The sequence below is a fragment of the Daphnia pulicaria genome, chromosome 9 (assembly GCF_021234035.1).
Source record: "Daphnia pulicaria isolate SC F1-1A chromosome 9, SC_F0-13Bv2, whole genome shotgun sequence".
Taxonomy (NCBI): domain Eukaryota; kingdom Metazoa; phylum Arthropoda; class Branchiopoda; order Diplostraca; family Daphniidae; genus Daphnia; species Daphnia pulicaria.
Genome location: NC_060921.1, coordinates 2,025,147 through 2,042,450, shown reverse-complemented (window position 1 = coordinate 2,042,450; position 17,304 = coordinate 2,025,147). Strand labels below are relative to the sequence as shown.

Genomic DNA, 17,304 nt, shown 5'->3' with positions numbered 1-17,304 from the left:
ATCCCTAATATTGTATGTTTTCATAATTTTTCACATTCGCTTTTTTTTTTCGTCTTCAATTTCAACTATCTCACTGGCCGTAACGCACCTAATGTGGATGGAAACAGTAATAGTGTTAAATTTATTAAAACTATACTTGAGTTTAAAAAATTGAACGAGATATGTACCGGCACTGTTCCGAAGAGTAAAAGGAACCTGTCGAACATTCAACCTCAGTTTGTGGACAACGGCATTTACAGCTCCGCTCATCCCAATCTAAATTCAATATAAGAGAAAAATATTAATTCTTATTTCTTCTCTTTAAGGTCGTTTTTTTTTTTTTTAAATTGCCAATGCAATAATATGTTTTTGATTGGTACGTACAGAGAGGGGATTTGCATGTTGGCTGTTTGGGTTTACTTCCAGGTTTGGATCCGGCGGTCTGTTTGCAAACACACCGACAGTTATCCTTATCGTAGTGCTGCAGTGCGTTGCAGTCCGATGCTTTCACCTGGTAGTTTTGAAATCAGTGCTCATTCGTTTGTAACCCGCTATTACTTTACACTCAGTCATTTTTGCAACTTACCTTACACTGGCACTTGCACTTATTGTGTTTTTCGATATTAACGTGTGTGACATTTACGTAAACCCCTTTGTTATTAACAGCAATAACCTAAACGGCGAAAAGTGTCAAAACAATTAACTTTTTTTTTAAATAATAAGAGGTTATTAGATACATACCTTCTTCTTCATCATAGTGATGTCTTCGGGAACGGGGACGCAGTGAAGCCTCTCGTGTTTGCAACAGCCGCCACAACGTTCCACCAACGCGCAGGTAGGCAGCCAACTTACATTGGGTTCTTTGGGTATCTCAACAGGAATCTGTAATCAAATGTGGTTGCATAAAGTTTTCAAAAATCAGTTTCATCAGTTATTCAACCCTGTTTATACCTTGCGCGGTTTACAATCAGCCGAACGATCCTTGATAATTTCATTGGCCTTTTGTAAGACTTCTGGATTGGCTGCTGGTTCCCTTTTAGGTGCCGGCGCAGATTTCGGTTGTGGTCCCAGTCGCGACATCCGGGACAGCGGGACCGCAACTTTCATTTTCAAATTCGTTCGTTAATTTTGTTTTTTCTTTAATTCGAACAGCGCACGTTCTGTTTTAATTGTTTGTATAGGTGTACATATTCACCATGGGTGGTTGGTGGCTTGAGCAGCGTGAATGTCAATTCTTGATCATGGTTTTTCGGACTATCGCTGGATAATTCTTCTTCGGGATTTGGCATGGATTCAGCGCTGGCGGGGTTTTCCTTCAGCAATGCATTGTAGCAGGTCTTTCGAAGTTCTTTGTTGTCTCTCTATAAATTTGATTGCAACTTTTTTTGATAAGTGGGTTGGATTCATTTAACATGTGTAGGTATAAATCATTCACTAATTCATCGCGATCCGGTGTGACTTGTCGCCAGGTTCCCAGCATGACACTTTGAGCAAAAGGAGACGAACAAATTTCGACGCCACCAACTCGAATGGTTTCTAGTATCAATGCCTCCAAGCTATTGACGCTACCCAGGCGAGTCTACTCTCACAATAAGTTCAAATTAATTGCATTCTATTAAAAAAATCAATTTTATTTAGGCCATAATTGAATACCTGCAAATCGTGATCCACGTCGGAATGTCTTTCAATTGTAGTGTGACGTCCGACACGCGACGATTCGATCCTGCACGTCCAATGCATCGCCACCAATAGCAATGCGATAACTTTCGAACGTTCCATGTCGGGACTTTTTAGTGTATACCAGCAGGAAGCCTGGAAAGTGGTGCGATGGCGCGTCCTTTCTGTGCGGATACGTTCCGTATACTGATATTTATAAGGACCGTGAGTTCCCGGGTAGTCTTTTTTCGCCGGTCGGTGAAGGCGGAAAGGGTGGGTGTACTATTTTGTCGAGGCGGAATTTCTCAACTTTCCCAGCTTTTTAAAAAAAACCTTTATTTTTATCAGGTCTCCATCCGCTTTGGAATACAAATACATACTGGCGGGGTGGGTTAAACGAGCAATTCCACAGAATTGTCGTGCACTATTACGTTGCATTTCAGACATATTTGGACAGGGTTTTCTTTAAAGGGACAATAGTGATCTCACTATAGTGTGGGTGGAACGAAGAGACGTCGTCGGTGACGTCTGTTTGCAAGTGAGAAATTTGCCACGACTTTTGTTTGCGTGAACTAATTTCAAGTAAATATAAGCGGCTTGGCTCATTGCCGAGAATAATAGTGACTATTGAATTGTTTCGCTTTCGCAACTCGGTTTGGATAACCTTTTCAATTTTGCTTGATGTTTTTCTTTTGTTTTATTGGCTGAGAAGTGTAAGAGAGAAGAAAATCCGAAATAGATGTTAAAAACGAAAACTAGTCGAGTCCGGTTTCAAGAGAATTTTCACGCCCTTTTCGTTTTACTAGTGTGGCCAACATGCTCCGGTGGGGCTGTATGTGTACCAGCAGACAACAGATGACTGAATTCTACAATCAACAAATAAGTGCGCGCGGACTTGTTTGTTTTCTGGCGGACTTTGTTACGACGAGAAGGAGTTGTCCGGCGCCGGTGTCTTCGTGTCTTGCGAGCCAAAAGTCTAGACTGAATTTGTCGACTGGATCGAGATAAAGGATATAGGCACGAAAGAGAAGCAAACAAAACACGCGTAGGCCAAATTTGAAGGGCACATCACAGACTCGGTGATCCGGTATGAAATTATAAATATATAAGGAAAATCCAACGCACCTACGGTCGAATTGGTTTCATTGATGTTGGAACATTTTATCAAGAAATGAATTGTGACCTTTTATTTGATGGATGGACACATATCGGTTGATATGCTGTCTACACGAGAAATTCGTGGAAGTGCGAGACCGAAAAATCGCACGTAAACAGACGGACCGACTGTGTTTTAAAGGATCTACTGGAATGAACATTATAAAGCGATTGCCGACATTGATCTTTAAAAGGCTTTCTTAGAAATCAAGAAACCTGGAGTGGAGATCCTGGAGATCGCCCTGCTAGTTGTTTATAGGTAACGAAATTGCGCAGCGAAATGGCCAGCACTGCTCATTTTGTGTGAGACCCACTCCAGTATTAACAAACCGGATCTCGGTCAATTTCTATCTCTTAAGTGAGATCAACTATTACATTACTTCGGAAACAGCAGGATCCAGAAATGAACGCTGCTGGTTGGACCCTAAGACCTATAAGAACAATATTTAAACTAAATAATTGAAGTAACCATTTTAAAGTGCAATGATGTTGTGTCTAAAAAAAAAACGAGACGACACTCGTTTACTCACAGTCGGCTAGATTGAACCGCACGCATGAGTTCTCAATCAACACGGCAGCCGCGGAAGTCTGGAAGTAACGGATCCACCCGGCTCGGTAAAATTAATTTGAAAATGTTACCTTTTTCTTGGGAGTGCGGCTATAAATAACAGTTGACCTACCGATCCTATTTACTATTGCTTGTTTTCGGTTTAAACAAATGAGATTTTGAAGAACGAGAAAAGGTTTTTATTGCCTACACATAGATGGCGTTGGCGCAATGAATTAGCAGACGACGAAGAAGTAAACACAACACCTCCATACATAAGGATGTTGAGTTTATGGGCTGTGTCCACTGCAACTGCATGTCTCTTTTAGCTCGCAGTCGTGCACATAAAAAATACCAACACCACTACTTTGTCTCTATATTAATCTAATTATTCATTTGGAGGCGTATTTTTGAAAACTCTTAATTTTTAACAACATGGATAAAACTTGTTACTTTTTTCGAATCCCAACCGAAGTGATGTGCATGATTGTTGGTCACTTGTCGCCAGATGATAAAATTTCTTTCAAATTTGCATACCCTCATTTTTTCTGTCAGCACAGGTATGAAATTTGAACAAAATTTTAAATAGGATCAACTACATTTACTTAATGTTGTTTTCAGGCACATAAATGTTAGGGAAGCCTTTGCCTGCAGTCAAGAAAACATTGGAGAAATACTTCTTCATTACAACTCAGATGTGGTGACTAAATTAGATTTTAACTTTTGTTATTGGTTGTCGGGGAAAGAAATCAGTGAATTTGCTAAGAGTTGCAGTTATCTCAAAGAGTTATCTGTGGCACATACGAAAATTCACACAAGTGACATTGCTGAAGTGCTCTTTGAGAATATGAAAATATCTAAACTTTCCTTAAGTATTGAAAGCCCAAAAAATTATTGGTGTGTCGAAAACTCTGTTGTTGAATACCTGCAGCAGTTACAAGAAGATCCTATTGGAATGTCTGGCAAGATGTTTTGGCAAAATCTTCTTTCATTGTCTCAGTTCGAAAGTGCCAAAGAGTCTTTGGCTCAACTTAGTTACTTAGATCTACACATTGGACAGGATCCACTTATTTTAGGAACAATTCTGAGGTATGAAACAGTTTGTGATAATTTACATTTATAATTTTTCTCTTAACATAGATCTATCTTCCTAGTGCATGTGAAAATTTGGAAACCCTTTGCTTAAGGCTAAATTTGGAGGAAAGAAAGTCAGCTCAAGAAGAATTAGAGACAGAAAACATGACCTCAAGAAAAGAAATTAACAGCTTGCTTGACATTTTAGCTTTGAAAAATGACGAGTACTGCAGCCCTGTCCCTCCGCGTTCGTTGAAATCCATTGCCGTGTTGGTTCACGGTAGAAGCAAGAATGCCGAAGGTCCCATGGAGAAATTCATCCAGAAAATTGTTGAAAGCACCAATAGCCATCTGCAATGCTTGTGGACTGCCGTACCCTTTTTAAATGTGCGCGATTCCAGCTTTAATATCAGCAATATGGTTGCTTGGAAGGAGACGAAGAATTATAATAATATCATCTTATTACCCTTCAAACGTCTGCCATCTATTGAAAGTGTGGCTTGCAACAAATACATGCAAAGGGGAGACTTTAATCTGCCGCAGTTGAAGCAGATTGAATGCGGATTTTGGAAAGATGTAAGTGTTGCTTGAATTTCTTGCATTGCTTAATCCAGTTACTAGATCTTTTTTCTCTCCTTTCATGTAGAACTTTGCTAGTTTTTGCCGCGCTCATCCTGTCTTGGAAAAATTACGACTGAACAAGCGCCCGTGCGAAGTTTCTGAGCTTTACAGCATTGTCGATTGGAGTCGTCTACCGCCAGTCAAAGTCCTTTCTGTTCATTCACGAATCATCTACGCGTCAGATTATTTACAAAACAGTTGGATGAGAAATCGAGCTGAAAGAGCACTATGCATGCTGCTCAAGGAGTGCAAGTCGCTGGAAGAACTTGAAATTGGACCAGATTTCAGCGAAACCCCCGATGCGTTAATAAGGTATATGTGCGTGTGCTTAAACAGGTGTTGTAGATTAACTCAAATTTAATTTCCATCTCTTATCTTTTCACAGAAATTTACGAGAAACATTTCTCACAGCCGATTCTCTGTGTGGGCTGACGCTGTGTGCAAATCTAAAAAAGTTTTCACTGAATTCCGTTAAAATATCTTACAAACAAGAGGAGATCAACGACACTTCGTTACTGGAAGAGGTGACATCTTTATTTTTCAATTTAATTTGAATTTGATTGACATGGGCTTATTTCAATTTACAGATCGTTACAAAATGTCCCAATCTTGAATCGCTGAGGATACAAGATTTAAGCATTGGCTTAACCAACCACGGTGCCGGAGAACGTCAGGTTGCTGTACTGGAAAGACTTTATTGGTCTTGCATAGAGCGATGCTGCCTGACACTTCGATCCGCCCATAAACTTCGTGTGCTGAGGTATACTTTTAATCCTTAAGTTTACATTAAATTAAATAACTATCAATGATTTTATTAGATGGAAGATGCGCATCGTTTCCGAAGCCTACGACAAGTTGATTTGGCTCTTGACGAATTGCCCTTCATTGATACAGTTGGGACTGATCGCCACTACAGTGCACTGCGGACTTGATATGTACACCTGGGATGAGGCGACATTCACGACCTTCTTCGTTGACTTGGTCCAGCGTTTGCCCAAATTGATCGCCCTCTTGATCGTCCTTCCCGGCGTCTCCGTTTCTCACTGCGTTGCAGCCACAGCGGCTCTCGAGTCCAAGTTTCGCCCGGTTCGCCCCTGTTTCTGTGTGCAAATCACCGACAGTCTGGAAAGTCCCAATCCACCCAGTTTGCCCTGGATCCACTATCAAGCGCTGGCCTGCGACCCCTACACATCAGTCGGCGAGTTACCATTTCATTTTACTACGTCCGACAGTCACTTTTGATTTCCTTGTTAAGATCTCATCATTATTTACCCACTTGCAATTCGACGTTCAACGTAAAAAAATCTCCCCAAAATTTTTATCACAACTAGACTCATTTGATTGATTGACCATGTTAAATTTTTATGACTCTTAAGACACGTGAATCAATCAATATTGTAGTGTTTGGAAATGTGACAACTTTCGTGGATACGGAAAATTGCCACTTGATGAATTTTGTACATTTGACGTTCGACTTTTTCTATACAATCACTTCGCTATTGTTGGTTATGTTTGGTTTGACTCTTGTCACGTACGAGTGAAGTCAGCCTATACGTGAGGAAACACACGAGTGTGCCAACCAAGAGCGGCTTGAAAGCACTTCTTCGAGGCCGACCTTCAGTAGACCACCCAAGTGTTTCCCGCCGAAGCCGAGAGTAAGAAACATCCTTGTATGATCGTCGAAGCCTTCAGAAAACCTGTCACCATTTCCTCTGAAAAATCGTTAGTGTGGTAGCTGGACTGCGGTAAGTATATGCTTATGGAGTATGCACTGATTTGATTCTACTTTTTCTAGTTTTAGTTTTGAATAATCCAGACTACTTTATTGCAGTCTCTAATAATTATGAGTCGTATTTTTTTTGACAGTTCTTTGTGACGTAAGTAACTTACTAATAATTTTTTTTGAAAGATTTACAGTATGAAACGTATTGTATTGGTTAGGTACAGAGTTCGCCTCTGAATAATAACTGAAATATCCAGTCAGGAACATTTTTTTAAATTATTGCAGTTCGTTACAGGTATCATTTTTGCCGTGGATCGATTTCTTTTTTAGAAATGATGATGGTGACCGTATCCGTGTCCACCATAACCATAGCCAGGATATCCTCCGTAACCGTAGCCTCCGCCATAGCCACCGCCGTAGCCGCCGTAGCCTCCGCCGTAGCCACCATGATGATGGTGGTGTCCTCCATGATGATGGTGGTGTCCTCCATGAAGAAGTCCATCTAAGATTCCCAGGATTGGGGCAGCCTCAACTGCCATCAACATCATCATGACAAAGAAGCCAAGAACTGCGACCTAAAGAAGAAGAAACGTCCAAGTTAACAACAAGGCAAGTCAATTTTAAACTGTCACAGTGTTACCGAATTGCGGATCATTTTGTTGCTGCTGCTCGTGATAAACTGAACTGATCAAGTGGCAAGTGCACCGCCTTTTTATACGGGAACCAGCAGCGGAAGACGCAGCCGCCGTGGAGAAATATGAGGAAGGCAAACGGTAACACACTGCAAGGTTACGCACAGCACCGACCGCTTTCGCTTATTACTCGTGCGGGTTTATTGTCGGGACGACCTTGCCTCCAAGCGTAAGTTTTCCGGGGTTTTCTAATCTCCCCATTTCACGCTTATGTTTTTGTTACTTATACTGTAAGTGAGGTTGTTTCATTTATTTTCTTTACTGTGATGATTGTTTTCGAAACACAAGAGATTTGTCAGGGCCGTTCTATGTGTTGTATTATAGCTCTTGTCATCTGGCGTGCTGGCGAGCAAGAATGTCAGTGTCTCTGCTGTTGGGGGGACTGATGAATCTCAATTGCCAAACAGGTGGAGACTTCACGACTTTAAGTGGTTTGAAAGCTGACGGGATGTGAACCTTGGCCTAGATTAATGCCACACGGAAGACGCTGGTGGGCTACAAAGAGGTGACTCATTGTTATTGTACAACTAGTGAACCGAAAATGTCATTAATCGAGATGACTATTTTTATTCAGGTCTGAAAGGGATAGAGAAAAAACCGAAACTTTTCATCGAGGTTCTTAAGGTATTTAAATAGTTCAGCTATTTGTTCTAAGGCCGTTCCCGTTCGATTTGTCCAGTTAATAGCCTACCTGCAGGGTGTCCGCCCTTGCGGCTCCTTGCGCTACACTGTTAAGTTGATGGTGTTGAAATTTTTTGTGCCAGCATCATGAGTAGTGATTGGTGGTGAGGTGTCCTTCTGGGTTTTTCCTGCACGGTTGTGTCATCAAATTGGGTTCGAAAAATGTTGCATTAACCTAATTAGTTGACACAATTAACCGAATTGCTAGAAAGAAATAGAATAGCTGTAGTGTAAATATCGCTTAGCTCTATGTAGTTAAAGACGAATACTTACTGTAATTTAATATTTTAAGATAATTAGAATCGTCAAATTAACACGCAGATTTCAATTTGGACCACACAATGTGTAGTTGTGTGGTTTTTTTCTCGATGAAACGAGTTTTTTTATCTGAGTTAGGCAATCCTCGCAGCATGGACCGAGTGGATCATTTTCTACATTGCATCACCACTAAATTTATTCATCGAGATAGCGCTGAAAATTGGACAAAAACAAGCGGAAACTGAGGAACGCCCAAAACGTGACCTCTTCTATGCTGATCCCAGCAGCTATATAAACGAAAGAAGCTTTTCCATCATTGAGAATCAATATAAAACATTCAAGAAGATGCATCGTCACCTCCTAATGGTAATGTACATAATATCCGTCGAGTGCATTTATATAAACTCCTCATAATTTTTACATTGTATTTCGGATCCCTATTTGCATAGCTACTACTCATTATCGCGACGCTTATGGCTGCCCAATCTCTGGCCGACTGTAAGTAAACACTAACACCTATTCGCCCTTTACCCGATAAAACTAATCCGCACGAAGAGCAAATATTTTGGTTTGTTTAACGCCAATCGAGCGAGTTATTATTTCGTGTATTACTAGATGTACTTTTCAACTTGCTTTTTTAGATAGTTCAATTCAAACCTTTCCTATTTAATAATGGCAATCTATAGTAGTCTGTTGTAAAATTCGTTCTTGTTTTCCGATGGCAAATAATCAGTACTAGGGAGGTGCCCATATTCGTGCAGATATGACTGTCCGGAACGCATACCACAAAACGAGCCTTGCGCAATCTGCCAATGTGGAAAACCATATGGGCCACTTTGCTGCCTATAAACACCAACCATAATTCATTCTTCATATTTTTAATCAATTGTTCAGCAAAATTGAACTATATGCTTTTAAAAAAGTTATAACGCGCTTTCTCTTTTAGTTTTGTGGAATTGTTTTATTTTGTAATTCATTAATTCTATTTCTAAAAAAGTTTTCTTTCACATCAATTTTATTTTTACTTTCCATTGTATTCGATACAAATCAATGGGGAAAATATTTATCGTTTGAAAACAAAAATTAAATAAATGATGGGGCGTTGCGTTTGGTACTAGGAGGGGATAGACGTTTTAGTAGGTGCTTGTTCGATGACAACAGTTCGCTGATCGATACGATCAACGAGAGTGTCTAACTTTTTATCCGAAGAATCCAAATTGGTTTCCCCCAAATCCTCCATGGTGATGTCCTCCAAATCCGTGATGTCCGCCGAATCCATGGTGATGGTGTCCGCCGAATCCATGGTGATGGTGTCCGCCGAATCTACCGTGATCGTGATGATGGTGATGATGATCATGATGACCGCCGCCTCCCAGTCCCAGCAAGCCACCGTTGAATAGTCCGAATATGTTACGACGCTCTCGCCGGCCTTCCGCCATCGTAATCAACGCCAAAGCGTAAACTACCGCGACGAGGGTAAAGATGATCTAAAATTGAAGTCATAACAAATTTTTATTAATCTAAAATAATTATTTAACTGAGCAAACTGAGCGTAATATTACCAGATTACGGCTCATGTTGTTGCTGTTGTCGAGTTACTCTTGAAGAACTACAATGATGGTAGAGCCGTCTTGGCTGGTATTTATATGACGTTTCATACCGGAAAGAAGATGCAATGATTCGCGGTGAGTAATTAAGGTCAGCACGAACCAACCTTCATTTTTAGAGGCCGTTTTTATTCCCATATTGTAGCAATAATGATATATTTATCCTTGCGTTTCTCCGCTATTTTCTAACCTTGGGTCGGAATCCAGAAATCATACATTATTCAGAATTGTACCGAACATGCAGCGTAATTTTAGTTAATTTTTTTTGCGCTAGCCTGTCATTGCGTGATTGAGAAGTGATAACCAGAGCAAGGGTGCTTGACATGACGTTGTTTTTTCACTGTATTTACATTTATTTTTTGTAAACACAATTTCTCCAACAGGTCTATAGATCCTACGAGAAAATCATTTCTATTTATGTTGTTGCTCGGTCAACCGGTTTGTTGATCCTTTGTACTATAGCTTTACTTATATGATTATTTCAAGTGATTAGTCGCCAGCCGTTGTCATAGAGATCATGATAAGCGCTGATAATGCAACAGGAACCTTTCCTCACGTGTCGGAGTTATTCCCTTCGACGTCAACACATGTGGCAATAAGAACCTACGAGAAATTAAAATTAAAAGTATTGTATTACAGTTTGGTATTTACCAGGTTCAACCAACTTCATTTCGTCGGATATCAAATGTCTGTCAAACAGGTACTGCACAAAATTATTCAAATCAAATCAGATTTCCTGTCGATTCTTTATAAATGTAACGTAACGAAACGTATCTAAATATTTAAACATGAATTATCGTTTATCAGCGTTACCAACATCAGCGGTTCGATTACCTCGTCGCCATCGATTTGAAAACTTCCGTTGTTGGTCTCCCGGGAAAATCTCATCAGTAAGTTTGCCGCATTTTGTATTATGTAAGCGACAAATAATACGTTATTGAATTCAGAACGGAAATAGTCGAAGTCAACGCAGTGGCCGTCAATACGCTCAACTTGGATCGCCAAAAAGCTTTTGCCGGATGTTGCCATCCAGATGTAGGATTTTCCTTTTTGTTTTTAAATTGCAGTTTTGACTAATTAATTTTGCGCCAATTCTTTGTTCAAAGCTTGCAGATTTCTCGTTTGTCGAGACGATTCGCAAATTCTCCCAGTGGCTCTTCCAGCTGAACGGACCGTTCATTTTGGTGACGGACAATTATAACACATTGGGCTCGGATTTCCCTAATCAGTGCCTGGTAACTTGTTTATTTTGGTGTCTGCATAGCGTACGTTATCTGATTAATTGATTATCACCTCGTCATAAAACTATTCGCCAGATATCAGGATTGAATGTCCCAACATTTGCGGCCGAGTGGTTGAATATTTGTGAATTCTGGAGGCAAAGATATGGCAATCAAAATGTAAGTAATTTAACCTTGACAATGAAAAGAAAGTTATTTGATAACATTAGTTATACCTTGACATTGAAAAGAAAGTTATTTGATAACATTGGTTATCTATTTGCAAATAAAATTAAAACCGAATTATCTACTATACCAGGAAGTGACATCTGATTCACTACTGGAGCACTTTGGAAGGAATCGCAAATTGAACAACCAAGCAAAACGTTCTTCCCATTGCGACGCCCAGAGTTTAGCAATTATCGTAGCCGATGTGCTTGAAATTCATCAGTACTTTCAGTTTACAACCAATGAGAGTTTTCGAAAATGTTGAGTATTATTATTAAAATTTTATTAAGCCATTTAGCATACGTATTATTTTGATATAATCATTTGCAGTAGTTTACCCTTTTCTGTAGTCATTAATTACTTACTTCTACGCAATTAAATTGCTTAGTTACAAGAGGAAATCGTAGCAGAAAAACCCACTTCTAAATTGTTGTTTATAAACTTTGATCTGACGTCATTATGCAAGATTACTCCGCGATGAAGCAAATCCCTAAAAAGCTTATAAGAGATATTGACCTTTACGACCGTCGTTATCATCAGTAATAATGTCGATTCGACAGGGTTAGGTTAGACTGCACGCGATGAAGAAAGTTATTACACATATCACGCTCGAGCTGCTGAGTACATTGTCCCGATCATTGATTGCCTTTTTAAGCCTCTTTAAAAATGTCATTTCAAAGTTTACTCTTAACAACATTTGGGTTGATTTTTGCTTGCGTAGTTTTTGCTCTGCTTTTCAAGTATCTCTATAGCAAACTATACACTTTAACATGCTGTTTCGGCAAATCATCATCGATGGCGAACACCGTCTTGTCCAGTAATGGCAATCTCGGATCCCAACATCCCAACGCAGATCTATCGCCACCACCGTCTTATGATGAAGTTGTCGTATGTGGCGACATATTTGTCATAAATATTGAAGGTGATTGGCAGTATGATGCTTCAAGTAGTTGGCACGATGAACAACTTCCAACTTATGACGATGCCACCATGGGAAGCTATATCCCATTTGAAGGTAAGTTCAGTTTTCTAGAAAAACTAATTCAATGGTTTTAAAATGTTTGTTTTGTCTATGGACAATCTTATTTTTAAATGTATTTTAATTTTTCAACAATTATTGATTTATAGAATAAAATAAACCACCGTTGCTCCTGACAATTTTTAAAGTAACTATCTCGCCCATTTTTTCTAATGAAACCAAGATCATGAAACTTCTCAGCGTGGAATCGTCGATGTTGCGCAATGCTTTGTAATTTGAAATGCTTTTTGGTTTACTTTTGTGCGTTTCATTCTAAGCTTTGTATGAAATTTAGTTGATCTGTATACTCATCGCTAAAACAATATGTTACTTGTGTAAGTGATGTGATCCAGGATACGGCCTTCAAACAAATTCTGAATAAATTCCTTGAAAACACTTGTTAATGGTTTGTTGCTTAAATTACTAAAAACCTATGTGGTTGCCTCTCCCAAGAAACTCAGGAAAACGTTTTTGAATCTGGCTTAAATTTTCCAACATCTAAAGCGACCCAAATCAGGGGTATGGAGTGAGTAACAAAGTTATTTGCCTTTTATTTTGTTACTTATTTCAATTAAGTGTGTCAACGAGCTAGACCGGAGTCAGCGGAGTGCGGACATTCTTATTTAGTCATCCTCGTCCGCGTTCTGCTCCGCCGTGGATGCTAACTGCTAAGGGCTGTCAGTCTGTCGACTAGGCCTAGGTGGCTAAATATTTCAGTGTGTTTAGGGATTGAACTATTCAGCGCTAGTGTGTAGGAGGGGGTCATAGGCTCATAGCTAAAGACGAGAAACCATTTGTCATTCTGTTTGTTTTGTTCCGAGACGCTGGCAGAGAAAGTTACTCTACCTCTAGTCATCCAGCATCCTTGCTGGGTACTTTCTTTCCTGACTTAGTTCTTCATAAAAAAAGGTAATTCCTACTCAAAGTCTATTTCTTAATGTTTAATGTCTACGGTTAATTTACGGGTAACATGGCCTTAAATTTGTATTAGCCGATTCCATGTGGCCATGCCCTTTGTAGTTTGTACATTTGTTTATGAGTTTATTTGGATTTGAAAATAGAAGAAAATGTTATCTACGGCAAGACGTGAGCTGAATTGTAAATCGGGACCTATTGGGAGCACACGAGTTCGACACGTTCTCAAGGATTTCTGTTTTGATGGGAATATTAGCGACGTGGATGATGAAGTGACTAAGGTATTTGCTCGCAACTGTTGTTGAATATTTGGTGTATTTATTATGTATTGTTGAAGCAATCACCCATATACTCTTGATGTTTTTCATTTCTAAGGTTCTTTTATTGGGTTGTGGCGATCTAAGAAATACCTTTCAAGCAACAACTTCCAAGAATCCTCAAAATTTAGAGATTCATCTCAATGATTTAAATCCTTCTATCTTGGCTCGAAACATCATAATTTTGAAAATTGTGTCAGCACATGATTTCAATCCCGATAATGATGAAGATTTTGGTTTTCTGTGGGATGTGTGGTACAATGTTGATTGGCCAGAAGAAACCAGGAAGAGGTTTCTTTCTATTGTTAAGGAGTTGATGATTGAGAAATTACCAGATAATGTCTCAATTCCAAACAAAAGTCACCTTGAGAAATTGAAGAGTTTGTGGAGTAATTGGCATTCTGTTTCCTCTAAAAACAAAACTGATTCTGAATCACTCTTGAGAAAAGTCTGGGGACAAAGGTAACTTTTAATAAAAGCAATCAAATAGGTTTATAAATAGTGGTTCAGACTAATTCTTCCATATTTATTTATTAGGAATCAATGCTTGTTGGACCTGTGGGCTGTCTTGTACTCTCCAGGACATTTACAAGAGAAAGCACAGCTAAAAAATGCTGATCTCTTCACTGCCTCAGTAAATGAACTGGCTAAGCAGTTTCTAGATCGTGAATATTTCATAGGATTGGCTCCTAGTGTTAAAAAAAAGATTAACAATGAAGTGCTCGAATGCTTCAGAAATGGCAGTAGCCGCCGTCAAAATGACGAACCCTTACACCCATGATTCGAAAATGTTTTGCTTAAATCCGTTTGAAGGTTATCTGCCAATGGAAAAAGGAGAGCTGATTACTTCAGTTGAAGAAATCATGACCCACTCCTGCTCCGAAATACTCAAAAGATTGGTGTCTTCCTATCGCAGCCGGATTCCAACAGTCAAGATCGTTTTTCACTTAGAAGAAGCCTTAAAACATTGCTACTCAGACGCAAACAAGTATGACGTCATCGACTGCTCTGATTTCGTGGGTCATGCTGGGTTAGCCAATTTAGTTGTTGCATGCTGCCAAAAGTTGTCGGATAACCCAAATGCAGTTTTTTATACCGAAATAATAACTGACAGTCATCATTCGGCCAACAATATCGTCGAGACATCCCTTTGTGCTTCATTGAGTATGATTCCCACCATTTACGGGTTAAGATTGGCTGACCATGTTGAATTAAGGGATTCTGCCGTAGATTACTTGCGTTGCAATACCCTTCGAAGAGGACGCCCAGTGATCCTCTGCTGGCAGAAAGTACCAAACTTTCAGAACATCAAATTGGTCCCTTCACCTGATTTAAATCGATGCCTTACAAAGCTGGCCAAACTTTGTCATCAAATAACATTACCAAATCCTGTATCTACGGTGGAGAAATGTAGAGGAGGTGAAGTCTTCTACACTCCTCTAACATTCAACTATATTTTGGATTCAATGATCATCAAGAGACTGGGAAAAGATTGTTGGTTTCCGGACATGCGTCTACTTGAAATCGCTCATCAATTCAGTCTGGCAAGAAAAATTCTGGAGGATTGGAAGAATGGAAAGAAAATGTTGAAATTTACAGCTGGTGTTCAGTACATAAGGAAGTCTGCAGTCAGCCAAGAATCAAATCCTCTACTTCGGCTAGTTTTTGTCCGTAAAGCTTCTTATATGCTCAATCCTGACTTATCCGGACCTGATGTTCTCTACATCGACAATTTCGAACTTGAATTCAAACATTCTTTAGAAGAAATCAAAGTGGAGACTTCGTTTTTACTGACTAGTGATGATCATAGTTTTTTCGATGAAACGTACACTGCGATTGTAATCGATGCTTTCGACGGAATGCCACTACTACTCTTAGAGTCTTTTAAATCAATGCGGGTAGAGGAATATCTTGTACCTTACCCGATCGGTCAAAGCCAATCTCAACTTCCACTGGATCCTAAAGAACAAATGAACATGAAGGTTGAAAGTTGTATCGAGTCAGAAGAACAGTACACCCTTAGGATTGCCATTGAATGTGATGGAAACGTTTCAGGTGACTAATGTTACATTTTAAATCGGTGTATTTACATTCTATGAACCCTTTATAAAGCTTTCCATTTTTTTTATAGGATTGAAGATATCCACTAACGAGAAGGCCCCCTGCGAATCCTGCCATGAAGTCACAGTTTCATTGGCTCAACCCAGCAAAATCAAACCGTTATCGCTCACATTTCCATTTCCGATCCTTGCGAAAAATGTTCAAGCGACGCTCCATCCAAAAAGTCGACATGTCGATTTGTTGTTGAAGAAATCCCTGCTGGAGCCCTGGCAGTGCGAGTTTCACAATAAAAAGTCTAAATGGATAATTGGCGATTTAGTTCCCTGGAAAAACAAGCCACTCACCCCTGAAAATGGATTCCACAACAGTTTAGAACACCATCTGAGCAGTCAACTGTTATCTAAGAATATCAATTCAGACCATTTTCTTGATTCAAAGTGTTCTGCTTTGGATAAATTGCGTCTCAAGCTTGTAGCATTGATGTCCGGTGATGCTGAATTTGTCAGTTACGGTCGAAATGACGATTGGTACCTACTGAAACTCCATCGGCCCCTTCTTACTTCCCCAACGGGAACTCCAATTTTGCTGATTACGGCTCTCCATGATAATCTTACGCCAAAATTTGGACCGGAATTTTTTACGATTAACCCAACTGTGCCTAAAGAAAAAGAAACGGATCAGTGTAAGATTTTTGCGAAAGTTTTTCCAGTTGGGACACCCAATGACATTAAGATGGAAATGGATGCTGAGACCGACGAAGAATTTCAATTGTTTCGTTTTCTCCTGCGTTCAAATTCAACTAGGTAATTGAAAATAAATTAAATTTTGTTTTTACATAACTGATTTTCTGATTTCCCGCTAACAGAATCGAGCCCAGCAAATGGCAGAAGAAGAATATTCCTCTAGGAGGTCGCAGTCCTTGGCTTGCTACTTTCCTTTCGCCTCTCTACCAGGATTCCGTATCGAAGGAAAGCATCAAGGATGAACTAGCTGACGAGAAATGCTGTGTCGTTTGTAAGAAAATACCTGAGAAGTTGAAGCGTTGCAGTCGTTGCCGTTCCGCTGTTTACTGCAGCGTCGAGTGTCAACAGTCTCATTGGCCAACTCACAAGCACATCTGCAAGAAATTGTAATTTGGTCGAAACTCAATGCAGCTTAATCCGTGAGTTATTGATTAGCCTAAAATTTAAAATCAAATTCAAACAAGTTCATTGAGTTTTTCTTTTTTTTTTTTTTGTAATTCGGTTGATTAGTAGGATGGCTTTAGTTCACGGAAAACTCTTGAAGTCTTGATGCACAGTTGAAACGTTTTTGTATTGAAAAATCAAGATTACACTTTTTATTACATCTACTTCAACAAAATTGAAGTATTGGCCTTGTAAAATCTGCAGAAGATGCAAAATGCCCTCTTAATTTGCTGGGAGTTGGTGACTAGGTCAATGACTACTTCGATTGATTAAGACATTTGTTATTCTGTTTGCGCCTACGTGCTTGTCTGTAGAAATCGCTATGCTACCATGGTACTAGTGCCCAATTGCTTATCAATTATTTA

At 39.5% G+C, this 17,304-nt stretch overlaps 8 protein-coding genes across 16 annotated transcripts in view; 5 read left to right on the top strand and 3 right to left on the bottom strand.

The window, feature by feature from the left end:
* Window positions 1-17: 17 nt before the first annotated feature.
* Window positions 18-1,765, bottom strand: LOC124313196. Its single transcript, XM_046777987.1, has 9 exons — window positions 1,633-1,765; window positions 1,415-1,558; window positions 1,175-1,340; window positions 931-1,079; window positions 721-861; window positions 566-652; window positions 364-490; window positions 168-255; window positions 18-88 (listed from the first exon to the last, which is right to left on the bottom strand). Exons 1-9 carry the CDS (start codon window positions 1,756-1,758, stop codon window positions 31-33), a joined length of 1,086 nt encoding a protein of 361 aa, XP_046633943.1. The 5' UTR covers window positions 1,759-1,765; the 3' UTR covers window positions 18-30.
* Window positions 1,766-1,786: 21 nt separating this feature from the next.
* LOC124312924 lies at window positions 1,787-6,533 on the top strand. 2 transcript variants are annotated; one of them, XM_046777493.1, is made up of 8 exons: window positions 1,787-1,908; window positions 1,984-3,897; window positions 3,959-4,426; window positions 4,492-4,987; window positions 5,058-5,344; window positions 5,418-5,556; window positions 5,620-5,792; window positions 5,851-6,533. In XM_046777493.1, the coding sequence occupies exons 2-8, from the start codon at window positions 3,773-3,775 to the stop codon at window positions 6,272-6,274; spliced, it is 2,112 nt and encodes a 703-aa protein (XP_046633449.1). In that variant the 5' UTR covers window positions 1,787-1,908; window positions 1,984-3,772; the 3' UTR covers window positions 6,275-6,533. The 2 variants fall into 2 exon arrangements, with proteins under 2 accessions (XP_046633449.1, XP_046633447.1); XM_046777491.1 differs by having other exon boundaries at window positions 1,787-3,897.
* A 409-nt stretch (window positions 6,534-6,942) lies between these two features.
* On the bottom strand, window positions 6,943-7,536 carry LOC124313524 (shematrin-like protein 2). Its single transcript, XM_046778493.1, has 2 exons — window positions 7,396-7,536; window positions 6,943-7,330 (listed from the first exon to the last, which is right to left on the bottom strand). Exons 1-2 carry the CDS (start codon window positions 7,408-7,410, stop codon window positions 7,082-7,084), a joined length of 264 nt encoding a protein of 87 aa, XP_046634449.1. The 5' UTR covers window positions 7,411-7,536; the 3' UTR covers window positions 6,943-7,081.
* A 1,847-nt stretch (window positions 7,537-9,383) lies between these two features.
* On the bottom strand, window positions 9,384-10,032 carry LOC124313516 (histidine-rich glycoprotein-like). The gene is made up of 2 exons (XM_046778483.1): window positions 9,949-10,032; window positions 9,384-9,873 (listed from the first exon to the last, which is right to left on the bottom strand). Exons 1-2 carry the CDS (start codon window positions 9,961-9,963, stop codon window positions 9,586-9,588), a joined length of 303 nt encoding a protein of 100 aa, XP_046634439.1. The 5' UTR covers window positions 9,964-10,032; the 3' UTR covers window positions 9,384-9,585.
* Window positions 9,948-12,456, top strand: LOC124313317. Of its 6 annotated transcripts, none has more exons than XM_046778185.1 (7): window positions 9,949-10,071; window positions 10,637-10,693; window positions 10,801-10,883; window positions 10,941-11,028; window positions 11,100-11,228; window positions 11,310-11,393; window positions 11,533-12,456. In XM_046778185.1, exons 2-7 carry the CDS (start codon window positions 10,679-10,681, stop codon window positions 11,704-11,706), a joined length of 573 nt encoding a protein of 190 aa, XP_046634141.1. In that variant the 5' UTR covers window positions 9,949-10,071; window positions 10,637-10,678; the 3' UTR covers window positions 11,707-12,456. The 6 variants fall into 6 exon arrangements, with proteins under 6 accessions (XP_046634136.1, XP_046634139.1, XP_046634141.1 ...); XM_046778184.1 differs by having other exon boundaries at window positions 10,633-10,693; XM_046778181.1 differs by having other exon boundaries at window positions 10,487-10,693.
* Window positions 12,108-12,855, top strand: LOC124313497. The gene is made up of 2 exons (XM_046778456.1): window positions 12,108-12,456; window positions 12,570-12,855. Exons 1-2 carry the CDS (start codon window positions 12,108-12,110, stop codon window positions 12,572-12,574), a joined length of 354 nt encoding a protein of 117 aa, XP_046634412.1. The 3' UTR covers window positions 12,575-12,855.
* Window positions 12,856-13,484: 629 nt separating this feature from the next.
* LOC124313766 lies at window positions 13,485-14,472 on the top strand. The gene is made up of 3 exons (XM_046778576.1): window positions 13,485-13,655; window positions 13,750-14,153; window positions 14,229-14,472. Exons 1-3 carry the CDS (start codon window positions 13,527-13,529, stop codon window positions 14,470-14,472), a joined length of 777 nt encoding a protein of 258 aa, XP_046634532.1. The 5' UTR covers window positions 13,485-13,526.
* LOC124312897 overlaps window positions 14,461-17,304 on the top strand; it is a 309,861-nt gene continuing 307,017 nt past the window's right edge. Inside the window, exons 1-4 of one of the 3 annotated variants that reach the window (XM_046777448.1) lie at window positions 14,461-15,746; window positions 15,823-16,555; window positions 16,618-16,914; window positions 17,009-17,103. In XM_046777448.1, the coding sequence (XP_046633404.1) occupies window positions 14,480-15,746; window positions 15,823-16,555; window positions 16,618-16,885 (2,268 nt within the window). In that variant the 5' untranslated portion in view covers window positions 14,461-14,479 and the 3' untranslated portion in view covers window positions 16,886-16,914; window positions 17,009-17,103. Of the gene's footprint in view, window positions 15,747-15,822; window positions 16,556-16,617; window positions 16,915-17,005; window positions 17,104-17,304 lie in introns of those variants that run through there. The other 2 variants (XM_046777447.1, XM_046777449.1) reach the window with 2 other exon arrangements.

What these genes read in the sequence shown, in the direction of transcription:
- LOC124313196 (XM_046777987.1), bottom strand. Translation starts at nt 1,758, where the DNA reads ATGGAACGTTCGAAAGTTATCGCATTGCTATTGGTGGCGATGCATTGG. An exon ending in CTGATTGTAAACCGCGCAAG is followed by an intron (nt 862 to 930) that starts GTATAAACAGGG and finishes ATTTGATTACAG; the next exon opens with ATTCCTGTTGAGATACCCAA. An exon ending in AGTGCAAGTGCCAGTGTAAG is followed by an intron (nt 491 to 565) that starts GTAAGTTGCAAA and finishes CAAAACTACCAG; the next exon opens with GTGAAAGCATCGGACTGCAA.
- LOC124312924 (XM_046777493.1), top strand. Translation starts at nt 3,773, where the DNA reads ATGGATAAAACTTGTTACTTTTTTCGAATCCCAACCGAAGTGATGTGC. An exon ending in CATTTTTTCTGTCAGCACAG is followed by an intron (nt 3,898 to 3,958) that starts GTATGAAATTTG and finishes TGTTGTTTTCAG; the next exon opens with GCACATAAATGTTAGGGAAG. An exon ending in ATTTTAGGAACAATTCTGAG is followed by an intron (nt 4,427 to 4,491) that starts GTATGAAACAGT and finishes CTATCTTCCTAG; the next exon opens with TGCATGTGAAAATTTGGAAA.
- LOC124313317 (XM_046778180.1), top strand. Translation starts at nt 10,511, where the DNA reads ATGATAAGCGCTGATAATGCAACAGGAACCTTTCCTCACGTGTCGGAG. An exon ending in ATTTCCCTAATCAGTGCCTG is followed by an intron (nt 11,229 to 11,309) that starts GTAACTTGTTTA and finishes ACTATTCGCCAG; the next exon opens with ATATCAGGATTGAATGTCCC. An exon ending in AAAGATATGGCAATCAAAAT is followed by an intron (nt 11,394 to 11,532) that starts GTAAGTAATTTA and finishes CTACTATACCAG; the next exon opens with GAAGTGACATCTGATTCACT.
- LOC124313497 (XM_046778456.1), top strand. Translation starts at nt 12,108, where the DNA reads ATGTCATTTCAAAGTTTACTCTTAACAACATTTGGGTTGATTTTTGCT.
- LOC124313766 (XM_046778576.1), top strand. Translation starts at nt 13,527, where the DNA reads ATGTTATCTACGGCAAGACGTGAGCTGAATTGTAAATCGGGACCTATT. An exon ending in TGGATGATGAAGTGACTAAG is followed by an intron (nt 13,656 to 13,749) that starts GTATTTGCTCGC and finishes TTCATTTCTAAG; the next exon opens with GTTCTTTTATTGGGTTGTGG. An exon ending in AGAAAAGTCTGGGGACAAAG is followed by an intron (nt 14,154 to 14,228) that starts GTAACTTTTAAT and finishes TTTATTTATTAG; the next exon opens with GAATCAATGCTTGTTGGACC.